Raw genomic sequence first — 27621 nt, forward strand, 5'->3', positions numbered from 1 at the left:
TTGGACACTTGACATAGTTGTAGCATCCTTTATGAAATATTGGTCATCCACAAGCAGACAGAGCATCCCAAATATGTGTCTGTTTTTGTGCACAGCAATGGTGCACCTAGCAAAAACCATTTTCTTGTTCATGCTATTGACGCATAAAGGAACGCAGTTCAGAACACAGTCCAAAGAAATCACTGGCACATTCAGAATCCCAGCCTAGTGGGGACCAGCCACAGTACCAGCATTCAATCATTACTGGATCCACACGATTTTGCAGATATATCAAGGTTTTGTGTACCCAAAGTCCAAGGGAGCTAGAAGCAGTGTGCCTAATGCCTTTTGGTTACTTGGCTAGCAAAGCACTGTTCAGGAGATTACAAAGAAGCACAGTCCATGTTAATGCCAGAAGGGGAAGGGACCGTGCTCTGTTCTGCTCTGTCTGTGCCAACCTCTTTCTCCATCTCCAGCGCCGTTCACTCCTGATGTGCTATTGTCCAGTAGGTGGTGATTCGGCTGCTAGGCCAGGAACTGTAAGATCAAGGCTGGGCCAAGGCACCTCCTTCTCATCAGCCAGAAAGACCCTGTGGGTCTGGAAGGGGCTGGGACACCTGCAGGTCATGCTAATGGTCAAAGGATAGGAACAAGAGGCCACAGTCAAAGCGTGGTCCAAGAGGAGAGCCCTGTGGCATCTCATCCCAACCAATAACTCAGACCCCTACTCACTTGTTATCCCTAGGATTACCAACAGATAATTCAGACCCCTACTCTCTTGCTATAACTGGGACTACACTAAACACCGGGCTGCTCTCCACTGGCCAACTCCGCATTTCTGGATAAGCATCAATTCACAGAGAAGCATCATCCAGTTAGAGGAGGTGCTGATGAGGAAACCTTGGTAGGTTAATGTCTATTGTAGCGTCTGAAGCTGTTCCTAGTTTCTGCTCCACTGGTGGGAGATACTGAAGGCCCTTCTACACTGCCATATAAAATCCAGATGATCTGCTTTGAACTGGATTATATTGCAATGAAGACTCATATAATTCAGTTCAAAGTAGATAATTTGGATTATTTACTTATATAATCCATATTATCAAGGTGGATAATTCACATTATCTGCTTTGAACTGGATTATCTGAGTCCACATTGCCATATAATCCAGTAAAAACAGATAATTTGGATTTTATATGGCAGTGTAGAAGGAGCCAACAGCTGCCTGAAACATAAGATAATGACTTGCATCCAGTATGGCAGAGAGGAACATTTTTTGCTCTTTGTTTTTCATCTTTTCCCGATTGATTGATTGATTGATTGAATTTATACTGAACCATACTCCCAGAAAGAGATCCAAGGTAGCATAATGTTTCATTTGCCATATCTCTCGGGGGGGGGGGGGGGGGGGTATGGTGACAGCAATAGCTAAAACTGCCCACTCTCCTCCTGTTCATTGATGGAGGTCACAAGTAGATCCATACCCCTTCCACAAATGAGAAACAAGCCACAATGGATGGAATCTAGCCTGCAATACTCTTCTACACACAGAGACAAAGAGAGAGACAGAGGCAGAGGCAGAGAGAACAACATTGCAATGCACAGGGTAATGTAAAAGGTCAACAGGCAGAATTATAATATGTCTCTCCTCTCAGCTCTCCATTCATTTAGCTGCTATGCCCTCCATATCTGGACAATCAATACCAGATGGAAAGAGGCATGAGAATGTGTTGTCAAAGGCTTTCATGGTCGGAATCATTGGGTTGCTGTGAGTTTTCCAGGCTGTATAGTCATGTTTCAGAAACATTCTCTCCTGACTTTTCATCCACATCTATGGCAGGCATCCTCGGAGGTTGTGAAGTCTGTTGAAAACTAGGCAAGAGGAGTTTTTATATCTGTGGAAAGTCCAGGACGGGAGAAAGAACTCTTGTCTATTTGAGGCAAGTGTGAATGTTGCACTTGGCCACCTTGATTAGCATTGAATGGCCTTGCAGCTTCAAGGGCTGGCTGCTTACTGCCTGGGGGAATCCTTTGTTAAAAGGTGTTAGCTGGCCCTGATTGCGTCCTGTCTGGAATTCCTGTTTTCCGAGTGTTGGTCTTTATTTACTGTCCTGATTTTAGAGGGTTTTTTTTAAATACTGATAGCCAGATTTTGTTCATTTTCATGGTTTCTTCCTTTCTGTTGAAATTGTCCACTTACTTGTGGATTTCAATGGCCGAAACATCAGGAGAGAATGCTTCTGGAACATGGCCATATAGCCCAGAAAACTCACAGCAACCTAGGCATGAGAATGCCTGGCTATGTCCCCATAACCAGACACAGATTGATGACATTAGCCACTGAGATCTGCTAGGATCTTCCAGAGGGCTCAGCAGATCAGGCCATCATTTAGGGTACAGAAACACAGACAGATACATTGACAATTCCATAATCACTCACCAATAGACCAAGGATAGAGTTACAGTAAATAAACACTTGAGGGAGAGAGCTGGTCTTGCAGAGAGAGAAAGAAAATACCAAACTCTGCAATCACCCCCCCCCCCCCCCAAAAAAAGACATATGCAGACACGTGCTGGATGTATGCCTGGGTATGTTCCTAACAGGATGCTAGCCATATTCTCCTCCAATTCCTGCTGATGACCCTCAACCCACTTCAGAGCTCAAAGCCTTACCAGATTTCACAGAACAGTGGATGTGAGCCTTCGATTCATAGTAGACCCAATCAAATCCAGCTTCCACAGCCAAGCGTGCCAGCATCCCATACTTGTTACGGTCACGGTCGGATGTGGTGATATCAACAGCACGGCCCTCGTAATGCAGTGATTCTTCTGAGTGATGTCCATCTTCATCCCAGCCCTCTGTGACCCGCAGCTTCACCCCAGGCCATTGGTTCATGACCGAGATGGCCAGAGAGTTGAGGCGATCCTTGCAGCGCTATAGTGAACAGGAACGGACAGAAGAGGAAGACATCAGCATTGTAGAACAGCACCATCAAAGAACAGAGAGCTCAAATTATTCTGATTAACTTTATTGATATTCCACCTTCACACACATTTTAATACTGAGACTCAACAGTGCCTGCAAACTAAAAGAAATGCAGTACAGTATCTACGCATTGAACCAGACATGCCTATAATGGCGGTAGGACTAACAGATTGGTGTCTCCTAAGAATCTCAGTGTCTGGGTAAAATAATCTGAGATATCCTAGATTAGGCAGAGTTTAGAGAAGTTTGGAGCCCCCAATGGCGCAGCGGGTTAAACTGATGAGCTGCTGAACTTGCTGGCCGAAAGGTCAGCAGTTCAAATCCAGGGAGTGGGGTGAGCTCCCACTGTTAGCCCCAGCTTCCCCCAACCAAGCAGTTCAAAAATATGTAAATGTGAGTAGATCAATAGGTACTGCTCTGGCAGGAAGATAACGGTGTTCCATGCAGTCATGCCGGCTACATGACCTTGGAGGTGTCTACAGACAACACCGGCTCTTTGGCTTAGAAATGGAGATGAGCACCAATCCCCAGAGTCGGATACGACTAGACTTAATGTCAGGGGAAAACCTTTCCCTTTTTAATGCAATGCTATGATCAACTTCCACATAGACTCATACTGGAAGACCAAGAGATTCCTAAAGTGAAGGCTTCCCCAAGAATTAGTAGGTCTCCCAATGTTATTATATGGTCAACTTCTGAGGATCTAGAGATTCCCAGAGAGATGTTCTCTCAGGTTAAAAAAACAATGTTTTTATTTGTATCTTTTCCACTTTCATGGGAGTCCTATGACCCCAACTTGCATAAAAGTGGAGGGCTTCATTTGCTCTTTTTGCCCCATTTCAAACCATATCCTCAAGAGAATTACAGTACTCATAAAGAAAGAATCCCAATTTTCTCAATAATTTTATCTCAGCCCACACAAGACACTGGATACATGAAACAACGAGAACATTCACACAACCCAAACTTTTGAAGCAGCAGAAACCCAGTCAGTCTACAATATTCTGAGACCAGTGAATTCTCCCTTGGAACACTCCAGTTATAGGTCATTCTCAATCAGAGGGAAATTTGCATTTAAATATACATTTTTACATTTCTAAATTGCATGTTTATATTTCTAAATTTGCAGAGAGTCAGCTGTGCTAGTCTGTTATAATCTGTGGCATCTTCAAGACTAAGAAAATTATGCTGGCATAAAACTTCACAGACCACTCCATCAGACACATGATACGTAAATGGGTAAGGATCGACTCAGAAGTGGTCAGAGGGTGGGACAAAGAAGAATAATGTCAAAAGGGTATGACAGGCAATGGGCCAAACATTACAAAGCAGCAAAATAGCCATAGTGAGAATCAGACAATGTTTTAGGTAACACTAATCTCCAAGCAATTGAAACTACTGAACATGTGAACATTTTGAATTAATGTAAACCTCAGCAGCATATGACCTCAGTAATAGATGGATCAATTCCTGCCCTTAAAGGCCTTTTAAAAATAAATCTAAATAAAATGAAGGGATAAATATGCTTCTTGTGCTCTGATGCTTATTTGCTTGGTCATAAGCGCTAATTTGTGAAAGAAGAGCAAATATATATTTAAAGTAAGAAGAATAAAATGAACATCTATAACCATATACATGTCCAACATCGTGTCAGAAGCAACTTGAGAACATACTGCAAGTTGCTTCTGGGGTGAGAGAATTAGCTGTCTACAGAGATGTTGCACAGGGGACGCCCGGATGTGTTACCATCCTGCTGGGAGGCTTCTCTCATGTCCCCGCAAGCTAGAGCTGACAGACGGGAGCTCACCCCATCTCACGGATTCGAACTGGCAACCTTGAGGTCAGCAACCCAACCTTCAGGTCAGCAGTCCAGCTGACACAAGGCTTTAACCCATTGCGCCACTGCAGCTCCCTATTGTCAGATGGTCCTGTGAAGAAGCATACAAAGCTTCTAATACCTTCAGGTCCAGTTCCCATCACAGCCAAAGTGACCAGCAATCCCACAGCTAAATCCCTTTCCTGTAAAATGGGGTGAAATGAAAAAAAATCAGCCCATGAAGTTCTAAGCAGGAAAGGACTCTTAACACTGTTGACACAACAGAGCAGAACAGATATCTATGGACCTCAAAATGTTGCTGGACTACAATTGCCACCAATCCATGACAGCATAGATATTTGGTGAAAAATCATGGACATCAAAGTCCAAGAACATTTGGAGAACCACATGGGTCCCTAGTATATGGAAGCTCTTGTTCATGTTCTGGACAAAGTTGTTTGACAAATGCTGTGCTTTAAGAGATTCCACATTTGACTCTCCTTAGACCACCAGCTTGTTGTGGTTTCAGCATGCATCATATCTTTCTTCCATTGATGTTTTGGCCCAGCCTTTCCATATTCATACCAAGTGGACATGTAGATCGAGGAGTGCTGGGCAGTGAAATCCAAAAATAACATTCTCAAATTCAGACTACAAAGTTTGGGAGTTCAACATAAAAATCTCATTGCAGCCAAAAGAGCTGGAGATAACTCTGGCCAATTCAATTAATATTCACAATGTATAGATGAGCAGCACCTGAGCCTATGAGATAAGGCGATTAGCACAAGGTCAGTAATCAGCACAAGGCCACTTTCCGTTTTCCCGGAGGCTTAAGTAACTGAGAGTCAGAAATTCTTCCAGATCAACAACAAATCACCCAAACATCTCAGAAGAGGTTGCGTTCTACCTTTTGTTCATCCCAGCCTTGGATGAAAGTGCTGAGAGCCTTCATTCTAGGTTTGCCAAGTGAAGGAAGACCCATTCCCATGTCATTCTTGTGTTATTTCACACATTTCCAGGGTTCTCTAGATAGTTGATTTTAACTCTGTTGTTAAGAAGACTGTGGCAACAGAACTGAAGCTCCATTAATGGGCAGCACTAAGCTCATTGTGGTTTCCATAGGTTTGTAGTTCACATGATTTGGTTTTTTGGGATGGGGGTTTACATAGAGGGAATACACCTCTATGGCCACTCCAACTTTACATTCTGGCCACTGTATCCGGATTCATTGATGGGGCCTTGTCATTAGGTTTTAGTTCTTGGTTATGTGCTTTGTTATTTGTTTTATGCATTCCTGTTTATGTGTATAATGTTTTAATTGCTGTATGTTTTAACTTCTTGTATGTTTCCTGCTGTGCTGGAAACCGCTCTGAGTCCCTTGAGGAGATAAGGTGGTATATAAATACATTATTATTATTATTATTATTATTATTATTATTATTATTATTATTATTATTATTATATCTTCACCCAACCATCATTCCTGCTGATATAAAAATTGATCACTTCCTAAAACTTCATTTTATGGGAATTCACAAGTGTTTTTTATAGCAAGATCTATAACAAATTTCAGGATCTACATATTTCCACAGGATCCTGTTAAATCTGTCTTGATATCATGAGCTTTTTACAGCATGACCCCTGTATCTGGAGGGGATATGTTCCCAATTTATTGTGGAAACAAGGAATAATAGTGAACTCTATTGAAATGAATGGAGGTTGTCACAAAGTAGTACTGAAGGACCTAGAAAATTATTAGAGAGATATGCTAGAGATTGGAAAGTTAAAGAGAAGTTTCATGAAAAAGGAAGAATTCTTATATAGAGGAGGAATAATATCACTGAGTTCCAGTTCTCCCCCCACCCCTGCGCACATACCCCCTCTTAACCTCTCTACAGTGCTGCCCCATATCCATTACCCACAATCCTGTCCTGAACCTTATTAGGTAAAGGTAAAGGTTTCCCCTGACGTTAAGTCCAGTCATGTCTGACTCTGGGGGTTGGTGCTCATTTCCATTTTTAAGCCAAAAAGCCTGCGTTGTCCATAGACACCTCCAAGGTCATGTGGCCAGCATGACTGCATGGAGCGCTGTTACCTTCCCGCCGGAGTGGTACCTATTGATCTACTCACATTTGCATGTTTTCGAACTGCTAGGTTGGCAGAAGCTGGAGCTAACAGCAGGCGCTCACTCCGCTCTCTGGATTCAAACCTGAGACCTTTCGGTCTGCAAGTTCAGCAGCTCAGCGCTTTAACACACTGTGCCACCGGGGGCTCCATTATTAGGTTGGTGTAAAAATAAATGGATCCTGAAACGCATCACTTGTGGATGGAATCCTACACCGACTTCTACTTGAGAATGGGGGGATGGGGACGTTTCCAACTCAACAGGAGCATAGACATGACCCCATCCATCTGTGTGAGACCTTGTTATGGGGTCAGCAATTGTCTGCAAAGGATGGAAGGCCCAGCTTCCCACTTGTCAAGTCAGCCTGTGTGATCAGCAGAACACCAAGCCAAGATGAGGCAGAACCTGCATTCAGAGGAAAGGTCAGGAGGCCAAAAGGACAGGCCTTTGTCCCTTGACGAACAGGGCAGGCTCGGTTCACCGGGCCGCTCCAGTTTCTACTACCCCACACCACTGTTTGTTCTAGGCCTCTGAGATAAGGACAGATAGAAGGCAACAAACAAACCACCAAAGTACTTTAAATATGTGGCTGGGGGATGGGAAGAGGATGTTTATCCCCTCCAAATGCCATATCTTGGTTGCTAGACAGTGAAGTTCCTTGCTTATTCCTTCTATGACAACAGGTTATAAAACTTTTGCCATAACTTTGCATCTATAGTAGAAAGCAAATTAGTTGGGTGAGACCCAAGGGTGGACTGGGCCATATGCTTCAGTTTTCCTGGGCCTCTTACGAGCCCAAGTTGTGAAATCCAGTCAGTTATTCATTCTTAGGTTGTTAGGGCTCCAAAATCTCATGCAAATAAAATGCTGTCCCTGAGACAATAAATCCAGACACACAGCCTCTTTCTTCCATTGATGATTTTCATCCAGTAAACAAGCATGCACATGCACACACAGCCATTTCATTGCCCAGACAAAAGCCTTGCTCATTCCTCTTAGCTAGGTCCTTGAGTAAGTGATGCTGTGCATGCACCAATGCCAAAGAGCCATTGGTAAAGGTAAAGGTCTTCCCTAACATTAAGTCTAGTCGTGTCCAACTCTGGGAGTTGGTGCTCATCTCCATTTCTAAGTCAAAAGAGTCGGCATTGTCCGTAGACGCCTCTAAGGTCATGTGGCCGGCATGACTACATGGAGCACCATTATCTTCCTGCAGGAGTGGTACCTATTGATCTACTCACATGTGCATGTTTTCAAACAGCTAGGTTGTCAGAAGCTAGGGCTAACAGTGGGGGCTCACCCTGCTCCACGGGTTCAAACCGCCAACCTTACGGTCAGCAAGTTCAGTAGCTCAGTGGTTTAACTTACTGCGCCACCAGGGGCTTATCTCTAGGGATATTGCCTTGGGATTCAGGTATGGTCTATCCATGACAAGTTCCAGCTGCGGTCAGCAGGTGTCAGTGTGGAGTTGCAAAGGGAAAGCTCATGCACAGCACAGGAGGAAGGGGCTTTAATCCCTCCCTCCATAAAGACTCAAAAGAATTTAAGAGAGAACAGGGCCACGTACTCCCTTTGACCACTAAAACATAGGAAGAGATATGTTCCTCCTCCACAGAAGGTGCTGCCTTTGCTGGAAGACTAGGCAAGCAGCTATGGATGCCCTAGTGTTCAGTGTTGTGTTCCTTCAGGTTGTTTTGGACTTATAATATCCCTAAAGTGAACACATCATAGTTTTTTTTTTTACAAGATTTATTCAAGAGGAGAGTTCTCGTTGCTTTCTCTGAGATTAAGGGAGTGTGACTTGCTCAAGATCACCCAGTGGGTTTCCATGGCTGAGTGAGAATTTGAACTCTGCTCTCCCAAAGCTCAATACCATGCTGGTTCTCTGTGCTCAGATAATGCCCCAAAATCGAATAATGTAGGGCCTGCTTGTGAAGAGAAAGAACACGACTTTCTAGCAGCATCTAGAACTCAGAAATATAGTATACTTCACTTAGACAGAAGGAAATGCAATGCACCGATACAGGATGTGTGGTGCCTGACTCGGCAACAGAACATGTGAAAAAGAACTTGCAGTCTTTGTGGACAACAAGTTGAACATGAGCCAGCAGTGCAATGCAGCAGCTTAAAAAACCAATGGGATTTTGGGCTGCATCAAAAGGAGTATAGTGTCTAGATCAGTGGTTCCCAACCTTTGGGCCTCCAGGTGTTTTGGACTTCAGCTCCCACAGTTCCTAACAGCTGGTAAGATGGCTGGGATTTCTGGGAGTTAAAGTCCAAAACAAAGGATGGGGACCACTGGCCTCGATCAAGGGAAGTCATGGTGCCTCTCTATTCTACTTTGGTCAGACCTCACCTGGAATACTGTGTCCAATTCTGGGCACCACAGTTCAAAAGAGATATGACAAATGGGAAGGTGTCTAGAAGGCGACTAAAATAATCAAAGGACTGGAGACCATGCCCTATGAAGAGCGTCTTAAAGAGCTGGTGATGTTTAGCCTGCAGAAGTGAAGGTTGAGGGGACATATAATGACCATGTTGAAATATTTGAATGGATGCCATAAGGAAGAGGTAGTGGGTTTGTTTTCTGCAGCCCTGGAGACTAGTACTTGGAGCAATGGGTTCAAATTACAGGAAAGGAGATTCCACGTGAACATTAGGAAATATTCCTCACCATAAGAGCTGTTCAACAGTGGAACTCTCTGCCTCGAAGTGTGGTGGCATCTCCAGAGGCTGTATGGCCATCTGTTGGTGTTGCTTTGATTGTGCTTTTCCTGCATGGCAGAGGGTTGGACTAGATTACCCACACGGTCTCTTCCAATTCTGTTATTTTATGATTCTATGAAGTCATGCACAGCAGATATGCTTTTCCCCAGCATCCCAAGAACAGTCGTAATACAGAGAGAGAGAAGCACAGCACTTGTAACTCATGGCTCAGAGACAAGGTTGGTCCTACCATTACTCTAAGGTGGTTGAGAAGTATATGATGTTTTATATGTCCTTGGACTGAAGCTCCTATGATCCCTTATTATCATGTATACTAACAAGGTGTGAACTGCTGCTCAGGTACTCTACCATGGAGTAAGATAATCATGATGAGAGTGGACATATAATAATGAGATTGTCTTGGTCATTCGCCTTGGACTTCCCACCTTTCCCCCACTATTCTGTGGACTATACAGGTTTCCATCCAGTCTTTAAACTCTCCACTGTCTCAGGAGGCCAGAGCTGCTCAAAGAGAGAGTTCCTGGACTAATGCCGATAACATTAGCCATCGGCTGCCAGTCCACGGAGAATGTCATGCCAGTTCATGGAGGAGTCCATGGGAGGGGGAGGGGGAGAGAAACAGTTGTAGTCAATGAGTATAAATAGGGTAACAGTCCCTGGATAGTAAGGGAAAAAAAATGTGGAGCCTGACATTAGATACCTGAGTAGTAATGCAGTGTGTTTGTCATCAGTGTTCAAGAAAAAATCACCAGAGTGGATTCACCAGCCCATTGCTACAACCCACTCCAACTGCAAGCAGTTGTGAACTACAATCTATGGGTGTCACAGCTAAAACGTCTCTCTAGAGCTGTGACGGTGCTTCTTGAATCACTCCTAGCCTCCAAGACTGGTTTCCTTTCGGGGGGGGGGGGGGGGGGGGAGGCTGAGAGAACCCCCATTCTCAACCACATTACCAAAAAGGAAGCCACTATGTGTTTTACCTGTAGGTCTTAACAGGCTAGTTTAGGAGGACTACGTCCTCCACCATATTGCCAGTGCTCTCTATGCCCAATATATGCTGTCTATGGCTGCTGTCTCCCTGTGTGCTGTGCCATAGTGGCCCTACTAGCCTTTTCTTGCTTGCATCTCTGTCACCAATCGTTCACTAACACCTGGTTTCCACACAAACCTTTGTGCCAGCTGAACTGATGACTTGAAGGTTGGATTGCTGATCTGAAGGTTACCGGCTTGAATCTACGAGAAGCAGCGAGCTCCATCTGTCAGCTCTAGCTTGCAGGGACATGAGAGAAGCCTCCCAACTAACACTTCCGGGTTTCCCCTGGGCAACGTCTCTGTAGAAGACCAACTCTCTCACACCAGAAGCGACTTGCAGTATGTCCTCAAGTCACTTCTGCCATGATTGAAAAATAAATCTGGCTCCCTGGGTTATTGTGAGAGGGCAAATGAACAGGGGAAAACCTGAGTTCCTTGCAGGAAGAGCTGGCTTTTCAAAATTATCCAAAATGATCTTTAAGAAAGAGGTAAGTAAATGACAAGCAGCATGCTAGGAGAGGGATTTCATTTGTGTTTTGTTTCATACTGACCCATGCAGACTGCCTGTGGTAGCTAAATAAATATTAATACAATGCAAAGTAATATGTAGAGAGAAATCAAAGTTTGTATCACTCAAACTCTTGAAGAACATATTCTCAAGGCTCCATCAACAGCAGGCCTTAGATAGCTCATGAAAAGTCTTAAACTTGTTGCCTAGAAAAGCAAGAGATACGGTACCAGTTCCACTGCCATAATACCAGCTAAGATTTCCACATCCTGTGTTTCAGAAAGCCAAACTTTAAACCTTCAGAAGCATGGGACATTGTGGGAAACCCTGAGAGCAGGCACTAAGCACGCATCAGGAGCAGGTGGCTTTGAAGTGCTTGGTGAATCTGTGTCATCTCTGGGATGGATGATGATATCTAAACATTATGCTGGAGTGTTTCAGCCCTACACACTTAAGAGCACTGATGGAGTAACTCTGATCCACAGTGCTTAAGATCAGAAGTGTTTGGGATTTTGGAACACATGCATTTGCCTATCTTTGAGACTCAACCCAAGTCTAAACATGCAATTTATTAATGTTTCATATACACCTTATACACTTAGCCTGAAGGTAGTTTTATACACAACATTTTTAAATAACCTTGTGCATGAAACCAAGTTTGTGTACACCGAACCATCAGAAAGCATGTGGACATTGTTTTTAATTTTGGAGTACAGTATTTTGGAATTCAGGATAAGAGATGATCAATCTGTAATAAGACTCCACTTCACTTGCCATGGGAGCTCCCCAGTGGCACAGTGAGTTAAACCGCTGAGCTGCTGAACTTGCTGACCAAAAGGTCAGCAGTTCGAATCCAGGGGGGCAGGGTGAGGTCCCACTGTTAGCCCCAGCTTCTGCCAACCTAGCAGTTCGAAAACATGCAAATGTGAGTAGATCAATAGGTACTGCTCTGGCAGGAAGGTAATGGCACTCCATGCAGTCGTGCTGGCCACATGACCTTGGAGGCATCTACGGACAACGCCGACTCTTCAGCTTAGAAATGGAGATGAGCACCAACCTCCAGAGTCAGACCCGAATAGACTTAATGTCAGGGGAAAACCTTTACCTTTACCTCACTTGCCATGGGTCCATTCTCTGGAACTGTTGAATTGACAGGCTGGTGAGGACCAGCAATTCACTATAAACCAGAGGTAGAATGGGGTTCAGATAGAATTGCAACTAGTAGCATTATTCACTGTTCCTTATAATGGCCAGGGATGATGAAAAGTGTAGTAGAACAATATCAAGATGGTTGCATGATTTCCACCCTCACTGTCCAGGCATTAGAGCTCCCCAACAGAGAACACTCCAAATATTTAATTATTTAAAAATCCCCTTACAATGGAATCAGTACAATTAAAAACTGGATGCTATAGTCAATTTGGTCTCTGGCATATCAGAAGTAGAACATTTTTCATGTGTGCTGACAGTGGAAGTGGAAATAAAGATCAAAAACATAAGCCATTCTTGTTGCCCAGCCTTGGAGCAGGAGAAGGAAGCCACAGTGGTTTGGGAAAGGCAAGGCTGGGCCTTATCAGTGCTCAGGGACCCCAAGCAAACAGACTGAAATTCTTGAAGAAGATTGAACGATAAGGGCAAGTGGGTTGAATCCCGTTGCCCAGGGAAATGGGGACCCTTGGACTTAACAAAACTCACTCAAAAGCAGTAAGAAACCAGGAGGGGAGAACAAAAGGAAGTGCAGAACATGAGCAGTGACCCCACTTGAAGCTCTGATATCCTACTGAACCCCAGCAGACTCCAGACTCACCACTTCTAATATGCTTGCCTGGTTGTTCCCCACATACACCCTCTCCCCTTCGAAGGCTAGGAGAACGTGAAATGGGGGATTTACTGGTATTTTGCTTCTTGGATTTCACACTGCCTTTTGTGTGCATTTGGGGTTGTGTTTTGTGGAGCGTACATTCTCCAAATTTGACTAGGACAATCCCGATTAATCCTCTTTTGTCACACTTTTGTCACAGCTGTCCTAGAGTGTCCCAGTTTCTTCCTCCTCCCTCCACTTCTCCCCTTTGTAGGGAGCTTATTTCAGTTGCTGCAATCTTAGTTCACAGTGCTAGTATAGTTTTCACTCAGTTAACTGAGCAGGGAGTGGAATTTTACCTCTCCGAGTTGTCTCAAGTAAAAGCAAATTGATGCAACTTCTCCTAACTTGTGCCTTGTTTCTCATTCATAAATCTAACCATCTTGACCTCACTCTAATGTTGCTTGACCACATATGCCCTGGTTTCCACCTCTGAAATGTTGGAAGGTATGTGAGAGATATCCCATGGCCAGTTACTTCATGCAGCTATATTCATGAGTTTACCTGTGTTATTTTTGCTATGTGCCTCCAGGCTGAATCTGACTTATGGCAGGCCATTCTTATAGGCATTTCTTGACAAGTTTTATTCAGGGGAGGTCTAGCCTTGCTTTTCTCTGAGGTTGAAAAAGTGTAGCTTGCTCAAGGTCACCTAGTGAATTTTCGAGGCTGCGAAGACCCTCAAATCCTTTTCTCCTGGATTCCTAGTCAAATCTATATAGACCACTACACTATCTGGTAGCAGCACCAGAAAAAAATAATCTGTGGGTCTTTTTTTTAATCAGAAGTGAATTGAGAATATACTGCAAGTCGCTTCTGGTGTGCAAGAATCGGCTGCTAACAGAGACGTTGCCCAGGGGATGCCCAGATGTGTTACTATCCTGTGGGAGATTTCACTCATGTCCCTGTATGGAAGCTGGGACTGACAGATGGGAGCTCATCCTGTCCCGCCGATTCAAACCACCGACCTTCAGATCTTCAGGTCAGCAGTTCAGCCAGCACAAGGGTTTAACCCATTGCGCCACCTCTATTTGTGAGGCTAAGAGCATAGTAGTGGAAACTGACATTTCTAGATGAATCGGCTGCACCCCACATTCGCAGCAAACTGCCCTCAGATGCTTTTTTAAAAAGTAACCTGGGGGTTCTGCAAAAGTTCTTGGGCAACACATGGCGTCCACAGTTTGCATTTTGTATCCCTGAAGTACCATACTTGTAGGAAAATAAAGGATGCATTCACATATATGAAAAGTTCCTGTTGTGCAAGAAATGGCGTCTTCAGAAATTATGGAGAATGAATTGGAAGGCAAGTTCTTTATTGGAATGTCCCTGGCCTTCCCCTCTGGAGCTACCTCTGATATTAACTCCCCCTCCCCTCTATCTCATTCACTCACAGAGGCGCACCTAGAGTGCCTGGAAAAAAAGAGACAGCTCACAATAGAATGAATAATATCCTCTGATGGAGAAAATAGTGAGGGTTGACACCCTTCATCATAAACCCACAGTGATGCGATGGAAAAGTACTTTTTTAGACTACAGGTTCCATAATTCCCCATCTATCATGGCCACCAGGAACATTCTGGGAGTTGCAAACCACCCTTCAGGGACTTTCTTAAGCTTGTGATACAAAGAAAAAACAATGCACCACAAAGACATCATAGCTGTTCCTTTTGTCATACAGTAGAGTCTCACTTATCCAACATAAACGGGCTGGCAGAATGTGGGATAAGCTAAAATGTTGGGTAATAAGGAGGGATTAAGGAAAAGCTTATTAAATGTCAAATTACGTTATGATTTTACAAATTAAGCACCAAATCATCATGTTTTACAGCAAATCGACAGAAAAAGCAGTTCAATACATAGTAACGTTATGTAGTAATTACTGCATTTACGAATTTAGCACCAAAACATCGCAATGTATTGAAAACATTGACTACAAAAACATTGGCTACTAACAAATTGACTACAAATAAAGATAGAATTTCATAAAATGAATGTACAGTAACAACATTGTCAGAAATTAAATGCATAAAAAGTTCAGTCCTTGCTGCCCAGAGAAACAGTTGTGGATCCAGGCGGAAGGCAGACTGCGTTGGATAATCCAGACCATTGGATAAGCAAATGTTGGATAAGTGAGACTGTATATGTATGCCACAATGAGGCCTTCAGTTCTGCAGTGGCATAATACTCCTTGGATTGATTGACTGATTAATTATAACTTGTTTGTTGTACCTCTGGCAGACTCTCTGTAATGGGCTTCATGTTGGGAGTCACAGAAATCCCAAGGACAATCACGGAGTATATCTTTTTGGAGGAAATCCTGGCAGATGTTCCCCCTGTGGGCCATGGGCTGGCCCTGCTGTTGGAATAAGACACTCCTGGTTCAGCATACTTTGAGTAGTAAACTATTATTATTATTCAATTTCACAGTCTACCAGGTGTTAGTGACTAGAATTTTGAATTACTAATTACAGTGGGCCCTTGGCATCTGCTGGGATTTAGTTCTGAGACCTTGCATGGATACCACAATCCGTGAATGTTCAAGTCCCATTATATATAATGATATAGTAAAATGATGTCCTTTACATAAAACAGCAAAATCAAAGCATGCTTTTTGGATTTTTTTCCTTTTTTGGAATATTCCCAAGCTATGGGTTTTGTGGTTTTGTGTGTGTGTGTGTGTGTGTCAGGAGTGACTTGAGAAACTGCAAGTCACTTCTGGTGTGAGAGAACTGGTCATCAACCGTCAACCTCTATAGCTTAAAGTCATGAATAAGAAGGTCTGACCTTATTCAGATCCTATGCAAGGATGGCAAGAGGAAATTGTGGACCTGTGTGCTGGCCTCCGGAATGTTGTGCATTGACATATGTGCGTGGAGGGTGCCATATGCTGCACTGCCTCGGGTGACAAAATATCTTGCTCAGGCCCTGACGCACAACCCTATGCTGCTGAGAGCTTGCCATGGATACAGCTCACCTGTGCCCTACTTGATTTGGCTCACCTTGTCACCCTTTAGCCAGACAGAGACCCCAATGATCCCAGGTGAGACCTCTGATTTTGTCCTGGGGACACACCTGGACCATAACCCAAAGGCAAGCAGGCAGGCAGGCAGGCAGACCAACCAACTAACCGACTGACCAAAAAGGACACGGAGCCTCCTCCTTATCTGCATTCCTGGCGCCCACAGGCATTTCCCCGGTGATACCAAAGAGCCCTACATAACTTGAGGTCCCACACCACCCCTCCTCCTTCCCGCCCCGAGTGTCACCATCCCAGTTTCCTGCTCCAGCAGCGGGCAAGCCTTGTGGAATTTACAAGAGGGAATCGTCCACTGTGTAAGCATCTCAGTCATGCTTGTGTCAACATCTCCACAATGTTTCTCCGCAGCACTCACCTTGCTCAAATACCCTCCCAACGACCCTGGCCTGCAGGGAGAAGGGGGAAACTGAGGAATGGCGGTTGTGGTTGGGGGAGGGATGGGGGATAGAGAGAATGGGGAGCTCTATCCAGTAGAAGAGCTGAGAGAAGTTATACTTTTGGGGGCAGCAATTCACAGAACATTCCAGACAACTGGCTGAGGGGTTCCGGGAATTGTAGTTTACAGAACAATTTAAATCTCTAATCCAGTTTGTTGGTGTGATAGTCAGAACCTGCAAGGTGCCAGAGCGATCAACCCACCCCAGACGTGTTTCAGATCACTGTGAGCATTCCAACGAGGAGCACTACGTGGTCCTTCCAAAACACTAAATCATTGGTTCTCAACCTGGGGTCTCCAGATGTTTTTGGCCTACGAAATCCCAGCCAGTTTACCAGCTGTTAGGATTTCTGGGAGTTGAAGGCCAAAAACATCTGGGGACCCTAGGTTAAGAACCACTTCATTAAATGGACCCAGATCTCGTTGTACTCCCCAGGTCCTACATCTACAACAATGTAATCTTCAACTATGGATTCAACTAGGTTGCTTTTGACGGCTTAGCTTCCATAACCATGTGTTAGACTAAATATGGGTGATCCTGCTCTTTTATTCCAGGAATAAATCACTGTCTAAATCCCTATTAATAAATGCATATACGGTACCTTCACTGAAATGTCCAAGTATCCTTCTGCCATGAATACAACAAGGTAAAGAAGGTTAGAATCTTATCCATACTTCTTTGGGAGTAAACCATATTTGAACACAGTGAGACTTATATTTTTGAGTATATATTTAGACTTTTTTGTTACACGGCTGTAATTTTAAGCATACTTCCTTAGAGAGCATGATTCTTCTTGAGAGTTGAAATGGCAAATCTAATGTTTGCTTAATACTATGCGCATACAGTGATAATATATCAGTAGAAACTTTTGCAAGAGAGAATCAGTAAGCAGCAGAGAGAATATTTAACTCTTCCCTACCTTTCTGAGTGGTCCTTGCAATTCCTTAATCCAGGTTATTTTTTCCTGATTGTGGCTATTTCTATATGAAGCAGGGGGTGGATATCACCTAACCTCTAGAATTGTTGCTCTGCAAATCCCAGCAACCATAGCCAAAATAATCACAGGTGAGGAATGCTAGGTGTTGTAGTGCAATAGCATCTGAAGAGCAATATGACTTCCACCCTAATCAAAAGACAGAGAAGAAAACAATTGAATGGTGGGGTTCGATGTTCCCATCGCCTTAGGACAGTGGTTCTCAACCTGTGGGTCCCCAGGTATTTTGGCTTACAACTCCCAGAAATCCCAGCCAGTTTACCAGCTGTTAGGATTTCTGGAAGTTAAAGGCCAAAACATCTGGGGACCCACATGTTGAGAATCACTGCCTTAGGTTGTAGGTGCACTGCAGCAGTTTGACACCACTTTAAAATTGGATGTGTGGTTTGTTGTGGCACCAGAACACTCCAAAGAAGGTGAGATAGCTCACAAAACTACAGTTCCCAGAATTCCAAAGCACTGAGTCATGGTAGTTAAAATTATGTCAATCTGCTATAATTTTCCACTGTGACTACATCCTTAGCAACTCTCATCCTTGAATACTATCCTGGACCATAAATTAGTATTACATGCAAACACAGGACTGGAAGACCCTTGCATTAGGTTGTCCCAGTCTCCATGGAATTGTGTTAGTACGAGTAATTCTGTATAAGATCATAGTTGTATAAGCATGCCCAAGACAAATGCTTTCCTCATCTTGGAGGTGAATGACTAAAATTAAACACCAGAATAAAATGTAATGAAAGTTCTAAATCCAAGCTTAGAAAAGTTATTTTTGGAGGCTAGAGATTGTAGTCCACAGTAGTGTCTCTAGCAAAATAAAAAACAGCAATGTTTCAAAATAGATTTTTTTTTACTATGACTGCTCTATGTACTTCTCACACTGAAACCTCACGAGGTTCTGTGCAATTTACTTCCAAGTAAACATTCATGAGATTGGACTTTGAGAGTTTAAACATGCGTCCATCTTTGTCTTATCACATCACCCATTTGGCAAATGCTTTTGAGGCCTCTTGCAGTCTTGATAACTGAAAAGAGTAAATAGCTAAAAGAGTAATATAGTTAATTAAAAATGTAAACTATTAAAAAGTCAACATTGAGACTGACAATACATGAAACTAAAGTTAAATAAGAAGGTCTTTGCCAGATGCCAAGATATCCACAATGTTCCAGGTTGCAGGGAAATTCTGTGTAGTTGAAATAAAATATCTGAATTAGGATGGTTCCAGTGAACAGTTTCACTGATGTCTACTGCACTAAGCTGAAGTTTTTGGACTGCTTTCAAAGGACATCATATACCTGACACACATTACAGTAATACAGGTCTGAGAGTGCCACCGTATGGGGAGTTACGGTCAGGCTATCCCTGCCCAGATGGCCTACAAAGCTGATTTACCAGTCATAAGCCAATATTTTGTGCTACCAAAGTTGGCCTACATGGGACAGATTGAAATCTATGAGAATGCTACCACACCCAGTTCCTTCCAGGAAAGCATGTGCAATCCCACTTAGAACAGGTTGAACCCCATTTCACACCATAGAAGAACCCCCCTATGGAAAGTGTCTCTTCTTTCTAAGGATTCACTCTCATATTAGCTCTCATCCAGCTCATTACAGGGTCCAAGCACCAATTCAGGACAATCACTATCTCACCAACTTCCAATGAACTGGAAAGACTGCCACATACTGAGACCACCTCACTACGGTCTGTCCAGTCCACATTTCCCAGTGGGCTTGTGTGGTGGTTAATGGCGTGCCGCGAGGAATCAAAAGCAGTCTTCAGAGAGAAAAGCAAGTACCCCTAGCATCAGCTTTGGGATTCAGCAGTCCATAGAGAAGAAAATACACTATAAAATAATGCCTACTCTGAGGTCAGACAACGTCCAGAAAAGGATTATACAATCAATAATATTGAAAGCAACCAAGAGTACCACAGGGATACATGCACAGCCACCTTTCCTTCTTGCAAAGGTCACTCTAAACATGATCAAAGCAATCTCCCTTCCAAAACAAGGTCTGAAATTCCACTGAATTGCTTCCAAATACAGTAGAGTCTCACTTATCCAACATAAACGGGCCAGCAGAATGTTGGATAAGCGAATATGTTGGATAATAAGGAGGGATTAAGGAAAAGCCTATTAAATATCAAATTAGGTTATGATTTTACAAATTAAGCACCAAAACATTGTGTTATACAACAAATTTGACAGAAAAAGTAGTTCAATATGCAGTAATGCTAAGTAGTAATTACTGTATTTACGAATGTAGCACCAAAATATCACGATGTATTGAAAACATTGACTACAAAAATGCGTTGGATAATCCAGAATGTTGGATAAGCGAGTCTTGGATAAGTGAGACTCTACTGTACTTAGTATCATCAGCTGAAATTATCATTAACTTATAGCTCAATCACCACAGATACTTTAATATCCATATTCTTCAGAAAACACTGAATCACATTCTCTTTTTTTTTAAAAAAAATATATCATTATCATTATTATTATCCATTTTCTCCCCAGAACTATGATTCAACACGGTACAAACACATACACATAAACATTGAGAGGCAACGTCCAGGTAGCCCTCCCTGTTCGCTAGAGTTAGTGAAAGCGTAAAGCTGTACATAGATTGCTCTTTTTTTTTTATCTGAGAGGAGATATCTCTAGGAATTTCTAGATCTTCTAGCATGACAGTATGATCAGCTTTTGATGAAAGCTGGATCATAAAATCGTACTAAAGGACCTGGAGATTCCTAGACAATTGTTCTCTCAAGAATTCTCTAGGTCACACAGAATGACTGGAGGAAATTGACAGTAAAGTCATACTGGAGGACTTAGAAATTCCCAGAGAGGGCATTTTAAATCAAATCCATGAATAATCAAATCTACAAAAGGCAAAAGCTCAAATGTGGAGGGACAAATTTAGTATAGTGGTTTAAATGTTGGACTACGAATCTGGAGAACAGGGTTCAAACCCCTTCACAGCCATGTAACCCACTGGGTGACTTTGGGCCAGTTTCGCACTCTCAGCCTCAGAAGACAAGGATAAACATATTCTGAACAAATCTTGCAGTAGATTTGCCTTAGGGTCACCATAGGTCGGAAACAACTTAAAGGCACACAACAAGGTAATAACCAGCATTTTTAATTTTGCTTGGAAACAGGCTGGAAACCTAGCAGAGTGAATATTGTTTACTTCCTTTAAGCAGGCCCTGCTCAATAGTCAGTTTGTAGCTCTTTCAGCACTTTTCAAAACCAACCCTCTTTCTCCTGCATAATACACATTATAGTCTTCCAAATGGGATGTAACAACCTAGTTACACGCTACTCAGGGACTGGATTCACATCCTCAGTCCTGTTCTCCTAACTTTAAGAAGCTGCATGGGGCAAGGATCAAGAGCACAGCTGTTGGGCTTGGACATTGTTTTCCCTTCCCAAGGTCAGACTGGCAGGGGACTCCCAGAGTGGAGTTTCAGCTTCTGTTTGAGTTGTATGTTTGGCTCGCCTGAGTCCTCAGGGCGTGTTTTCCAGGGTCATGCCTATTCCTTGTCCTGCAGGCACTTCTGGCACAGTACCCTTTGAACACTCCTGCTCTCTTGGCACACAGGCTTCACCGTGTCACCTGACCTGACGCTGCACTTTTCTTTTATCACAGGTCCACTGGGTATGAATGGCATTACAGTGGCTCTGGGCAATACATCTTCCTCCCTCCATAGGTTGGTAAATGGCAACTCTCCCATCATCTTGAAAAGCCAATGGCTTTGGGTGATGGGATTTGCAATCCAACAAAGACTATTCACTAGTCACAAAGACCCAATTTTGCCATTTCAGAGTAAATACCTCAAGGAAGTATGAAAAATTCATGGGGTCACTATTAATCAGGTCTGGGGAAACTTCGGCCCTCCAGATGTTTTGGACATCAACTCCCACAATTCCTAACAGCTGTTAGGCTGTTAAAACTTGTGGGAGTTGAAGTCCAAAATACCTGGATGGCCGAAGTTTGCCCATGCCTGTATAAATCAACTGGCAATTTGAAGGCACATACAGAGAGAGAGAGAGAGTTCACAAACAATGGCAATACATATCCACCACTTGTTGATAATCTGATAGTCAGAGATACAAACCATCTTTCTAAGCCAAAATAAGAGCTTTCCATGGTGATGGCTAGTACCTACCACTGACCACAATCTATCCATAGGCCACTGAGCAATTTCTGGCAGACCAGACACCTAGCCTTGCTGTCAGCTCAGTTTGATCAGTTTTGGTCTGATCATTTTGGTCTGATCCAGCTGGGCATTTCATGCATATATCTCCCTTTTAAAAAAAATAACTTTTATTATCCTGTCTTTCTGGTTGGAAGTCCATGCTGTAGGCATGTCCAGTTACTTTTGCCAGAGATTCCAAACTGATGAGATGAAAATAAGTAAAGGAACTGTTTTTTGATTTATAGATCATCTTCAAAGTACGGCTTTCCTTCCAGGTCAATGATCCAAAATGTAGATTTCTCCCATTCTGAAATCCAGCATCTGGGTCTGACTATACACCCCTCTCCCCAAAATCCAGCTGAATGAAGGTCCACCTTAAAGTCTCCCTAGGATATTTCCCCTCACATGAACCATGGGATCCTATGTGTCTTAACAGAAAGTAGCCTGTACTTCATTGGACTTGTGAATAGAACTAGATAGGATCACACTGCAAGGTCCAGCCCTGAAAACACTAAATAGAGATCAAGTCCCATTGATTACAATGGAACCTACATCTGAGTAGACAGAAATAAAATGCCATTGAAGGTCCATAAATCTACCTACTCTAGAGGAGCAAATAGATGTTCTTTGGGGATACTAAGTTAATAAGAAAAAATGCAAACAGCTCTCTGGATAAATGCAGGCCTTCACTGAAAGTCAGTGCAGCATAGTGATTTGAGTGTTAGACTACAACTCTGGGGGCCAGGGTTCGATTTCCCATTCAGCTTTTTCTCAGCCCCAGAAAAACTTTTGGGTCGCCATAACTGCATAAATCAGAAATAACTTGGGGGGGGGGGGCATACAACAACGAATGAGAGGATGAAAGACCCTGCTCCCATCTAAGGCAACCATGCCATCCTTGAGCACAAACTAGAAAAGTGAAATACTGCCTAATACGTTATTCAGTTTTCAATATAAATGAATTACTCTGACATAACCCTGCTCAGGATCATAGCTGTGTAAACTCCTCAAGGCAGGATGTTTTCATCCTTAGGCTTATCACAGATAGAAATGAAATATCAGAATAAACTGAGAGTCTGAAAATGGGAAAGATACTTTTTGGAATACAACTCCCAGAATCCTCCTACTAGCATGCTGGTTGGGAGGTTTCTGGAAGTGAGTCTTTTTTGAAGCTCTGCCCTTGAGATGGGCATGGTGTCCAAGGCACTGGTTGTTCTTGGCAGCAGGAAGATGCACCTCCTCTTCTCCCCTTCTTTCCCAAATCCAAATACTTTTTCTTTCTCCCAGAGTATGCCCTCAGGCTCAGTGTGTGACCAGTGAATACAGAGCTAGGTCAGAAGGGAGAGAAATCCCAGTATGAAATCCTCTCTCCTTCCCCAGGTTCCTCTGGGTAGTTCCACTCCAGAGAAGTGCAAAGGAGAAAAGGATCTGTTGAAACCCAGAATCCCAAATGAAGACCATGGAATCTTTGTTACGCTAAGTCCAATAATGTCACTTTTTGTTCCCCAACTGGATGTCTAACCAACTTTGCCTGATGATGTGCTCTGAAACCTGGCATAATGTGCTGTTGAAGGTTTTCATGGCTGGAATCACTAGGTTGCTGTGAGTTTTCCAGCCTGTATGGCCATATTCCAGAAGCATTCTCCCCTGACGTTTCACCCACATCTATGGCAGGCATCCTCAGAGGTATATATATATATACACACACACATATCTCACAACCATATATATATATATATATATATATATATATATATACACACACACACACCTCACAACCTCTGAGGATGCCTGCCATAGATGTGGGCGAAATGTCAGGAGAGAGTGCTTCTGGAACATGACCATACAGCCTAGAAAACACACAGCAACCTGGCATAATTGTTGCTGTGAGTTGCAGTCCAAAACACTTGGGGGGGGGCAAGTTTGCCCATGCCTGCCCTAGACGTTTCTTGGGTCACATAATCTAGTTGCAATACAATAGATAGAAGAGCAAATGAGGAAAACTAAAGTATTCAGAATGAGTGTTGGAAAGAGAGAGAGGGAGAAGGAGAGGAGAAAGTAGGTACAGTAGAGTCTCACTTATCTAAGACTCGCTTATCCAAGGTTCTGGATTATCCAAGGCATTTTTGTAGTCAATGTTTTCAATATATCGTGATATTTTGGTGCTAAATTCGTAAATATGGTAATTACAACATAACACTACTGCGTATCAAACTACTTTTTCTGTCAAATTTGCTGCATAGCATGATGTTTTGGTACTTAATTTGTAAAATCATAACCTAATATGATGTTTAATAGGCTTTTCCTTAATTCCTCTTTATTATCCAAGATATTCGCTTATCCAAGGTTCTGTCAGCCCGTTTAGCTTGGATAAGTGAGACTCTACTGTATTTAAAGCATACTCGGTTATTATTCTAAGCAGGTTGTGCTGTTCATGCCCAGGCAAGTGTCAGTACCATTCAACTCCACGGGACCGGCCGCGCACGGAAGGGATAGGAAGCGCCCACCGCGCTGGTGCGTCAAAAGGATGCCAAGCTGGGGAAGAGGGACGGAGAGGGAAGGAGGGAGGGAGATGTGGACGTTATGAAAGCACCCTACTCGCGAAAGTGGATCTTCCCCGCACAAGGAGAGCCTCACCTCGGGGTTAAGTAATGCGCCCCGACATGCCAAGGGTCCCCAACCTTCTCCTTGACTTCAAAAGTGGAGAACCCCAAAGGGAAAGCTCAGAAGGAAGGCAAGAGACAGGTGCTGCCCAGAGTTGGGATGGTCATAGTTGAGCAGGTGCCCGGCGCCAAGGAAGGGAAGCGAGAGAGAGACGGATAGGAAAGGAAAGATGAGTAGAGGGAGGGATAGATGGGTGGATAAAGGGAGGGATAGATAGCTAGATAGAGATAGGATTAGATCAGTGGTTCCCAACCTTTGGACCTCCAGTGTTTTGGACTTCAGCTCCCACAGTTCCTAACAGCTGGTAAACTGGCTGGGATTTCTAGGAATTGTTGCCAAAACACCTGGAGGCCCAAATGTTGGGAACCACTGGATTAGAGGGACGGATAAATGGGTGGATTGTGGGATAGATAGATAGATAGATAGATAGATAGATAGATAGATAGATAGATAGATAGATAGGATGGGTAGAGGGATGGATGGGTGGAAAAAGGGGTAAAGGGATATAGATAGATTAGGATAGGATACTTGGAGTGTTTTCACTTTAAATATGTTTTGATGGATTGTGACTATGAATGCGCACTGCTGGTTGTGTTTAATTCTGCTTTAATGTTTGCTTATGTGTATATTTTAAACTGTATAACGATTGCTTTTATGTCGAGCAATAGTTTGAGTCCCCTTTGGGAGACAGAAAGCGGGGTATAATAATAACAACAACAACAACAACAACAACAATAATATAAGATAATCATATTATAATATGACCATATAATAATAATATAATAATATATAATAATGATATAATTATTTTTTCATGTCAGGAAGGACTTGAGAAACTGCAAGTCGCTTCTGGTGTGAGAAAATTGGCTGTCTACAAGGATGTTACCCGGGGGGGGGGTTTGTTTTGTTTTTACCATCCTTGTGGGAGGCTTCTCTCATGTCCCCGCATGGAGCCTGGAGCCAGAGCTGATAGATCAGTGGTTCCCAATCTGTATGTCCCCTGGGACTTCAACTCACAGAAATCCCGGGCAGCTAACCAGCTGTTAGGAATTGTGGGAGCTGAAGTCCAAAACACCTGAAGACCCAAAGGTTGGGAGCCACTGTGATAGAGGGAGCTCATCCGCGCTCTCCCTGGGGTTGTATTCAAACCTTCAAGTCAGCAGTCTTGCCGGCACAGGGGTTTAACCCACTGCGCCACTGGGGGCTCCTATATAATAATAATAATAATAATAATAATAATAATAATAATAATAATAATAATAATAATAATAATATAATTATTATTATCATCCCCTTGCTCTTCCATGCTTCCCTCCTTCGGTCCTCCGCCGCCGTGCTCCCTGCTTCCTACCTGGGTCATGAGGCGGTCTGCGCCGGTGTTCTCCTCGTCCTTGAAGATGATGTCCGGGTTGTAGTTGGGCGTGAGTTCCTTGAAGCGCTCGGAGTTGCGGGCGATCTTGCCCTCGTACCTCCCGCTGGCGCCCAGCGTCTTCTCGGGCACGTTGGGGCTGAACTGCTTGTAGGCCAGCGGGACCAGCTTCCGCGGGGGGCGCCGGCGGCTCCCCACCACGCGCCCCGGCCCGCACCCGCGCGCCGACGGAGGCGCCTCCAGCAGCAGCACCAGCACCACCGGCAGCAGCAGCAGCGCCCGCCCGCTCAGCAGCAGCAGCCGGCGCGCCGCCTTCATGGCTCCCGGAGGGGCGAGAGAGGGAGCGGGTGAGCGAGCGGGCGGGCGGGCGGGAGGGCGGCAGAGCGGCAGGGCTCAGCGCCCGTCCATCCAGCAGGTGCGCTCTGAGCCGGACCGCGCCGGGCGCCGCCAATAAGTAGCCAGGCCCCCGTTTGTTTTGGCCGACGCGCTCCGGCGCTCAGGAGGGGCTGCTGCTCCCTTGCTGGCTTCCCTTTGCTCGCTCTCCGTCTCCCCTGCTACTCTCAAGCACCGCGCTTTGCCTCACTCTGCTCCCTCTCTCTCGTTCTTTCTCTTTCTACTGCTCCTCCTTCTCCTTCCCTCTTTCCTTCTCCCGTCCTACTTGTTCTCACTCCTTCTTTCCCTCTTTTCCCCTCTCAACTTCTTTCCTTCTCTCTACTGCTGCTCCTTCTCCCCTCTCTCTTTCCTTGTCTTTCCCGTCTCTCTTATCCTTCTGTTTCTCTCTCCCCTGCTTCTTCCCTCTATTTCCCTCTCTCCTTCTTTCCTTCCCTTTTCTCTCTCTACTGTTCCTCCTTCTCCCTCTCTCCCACTCTCCTTCTCCCTTCCCTCCTTTCTCTCTACCTCTTTAAACCTCTCTCTCTCTGCTGCTAATCCTTCTTTCCTCTCTCCTTCCTCCTTCTATTTCCCTCTCTTCTTCTTTCCTTGTCTCTCTACTGCTACTCCTTCTTTCCCTCTCCCACTGTCCTTCTCGCTCCTTCTCTCTTTCCCGGTCTCTCTAGTGCTCCTCCTTCTCCTTCTTCCTCCTTCTCTTTCTCCCGTGCTACTTGTTCTTCCTCTCCTTCTTTCCTTCTCTCTCTCTCTCTCTCTCCTGCTACTTCTGCTCCCACTCTCCTTCCCTCTTTCCTCCTCTCTCTACCTCTTTCAATCTCCCTCTCTCTGTGTCTCTCTCTGTCTCGCCCTTGGCCTCCCTGCGCCTCCGCTCCCGGCGCGCGAGTGAGCCACGGCGAGGGGAAATTGAAGAGATCCGGGATCGGGGACCCGACAGGACCGCACCCAGGCCGGGGCCGCGCCTCCCTCCTCCTCCTCCTCCTCCTCCCTCCCCTGGCCTCCTCCTCCTCCTCCTCCTCCGCTGCCACTGCCACTGAAGGCAGGGAGGGACAGGGGGCAGGGAGTCTGTGGGGAAGGAGGACGGAGGGCAGGGCTCACCTGCTGCCATCGCGGGAGGGAGGGAGGGGGGAAGGAGGCGTGTGTGGCACCCACGGGAGGGTGGCCCGTCCTCCCTCCCGTGGGTGCCCTCCTCCCGCAACCCCTTCCCTCCGCCCACTTCCCAATCCTCCCGTCCCCTCCCTCTTCCAACATCCACGTGTTGCGGGGAGAAACAGGGGCTGAATCATAGAATCTCAAAGTTGGAGACTTCAAGGGACAACCATCTGCCACAACCAAAGCTCTCCCGACAGATGGCCAGAGAAGTGGCAGGGTAAAACCTCAATCCTTGGCTGAGACCAGAATGAGAGACACATAAGACTGGGCGACTTGGAAGGCGCGAACCCTCCACGACATGCGAGTGTGGAGAAGAGCAAACCACAGACCACCTATTACAACGCAGTGTGAG

The 27621-nt window shown here is 44.5% G+C and overlaps 1 protein-coding gene across 1 annotated transcript in view; it reads right to left on the reverse strand.

The window, feature by feature from the left end:
• The window catches only part of ihh (Indian hedgehog signaling molecule), a 34463-nt gene extending 7366 nt beyond the window's left edge, over nucleotides 1-27097 (reverse strand). Inside the window, exons 1-2 of the mRNA XM_003214933.4 lie at nucleotides 25716-27097; nucleotides 2650-2911 (exon numbers count right to left, since the gene is read on the reverse strand). Of these exons, the coding sequence (XP_003214981.3) occupies nucleotides 2650-2911; nucleotides 25716-26051 (598 nt within the window). The 5' untranslated portion in view covers nucleotides 26052-27097. The remainder of the gene's footprint in view (nucleotides 1-2649; nucleotides 2912-25715) is intronic.
• Nucleotides 27098-27621: the final 524 nt, after the last annotated feature.

Source organism: Anolis carolinensis, chromosome 1 (genome assembly GCF_035594765.1).
Source record: "Anolis carolinensis isolate JA03-04 chromosome 1, rAnoCar3.1.pri, whole genome shotgun sequence".
In the NCBI taxonomy this organism is placed as follows: Eukaryota; Metazoa; Chordata; class Lepidosauria; order Squamata; family Dactyloidae; genus Anolis; species Anolis carolinensis.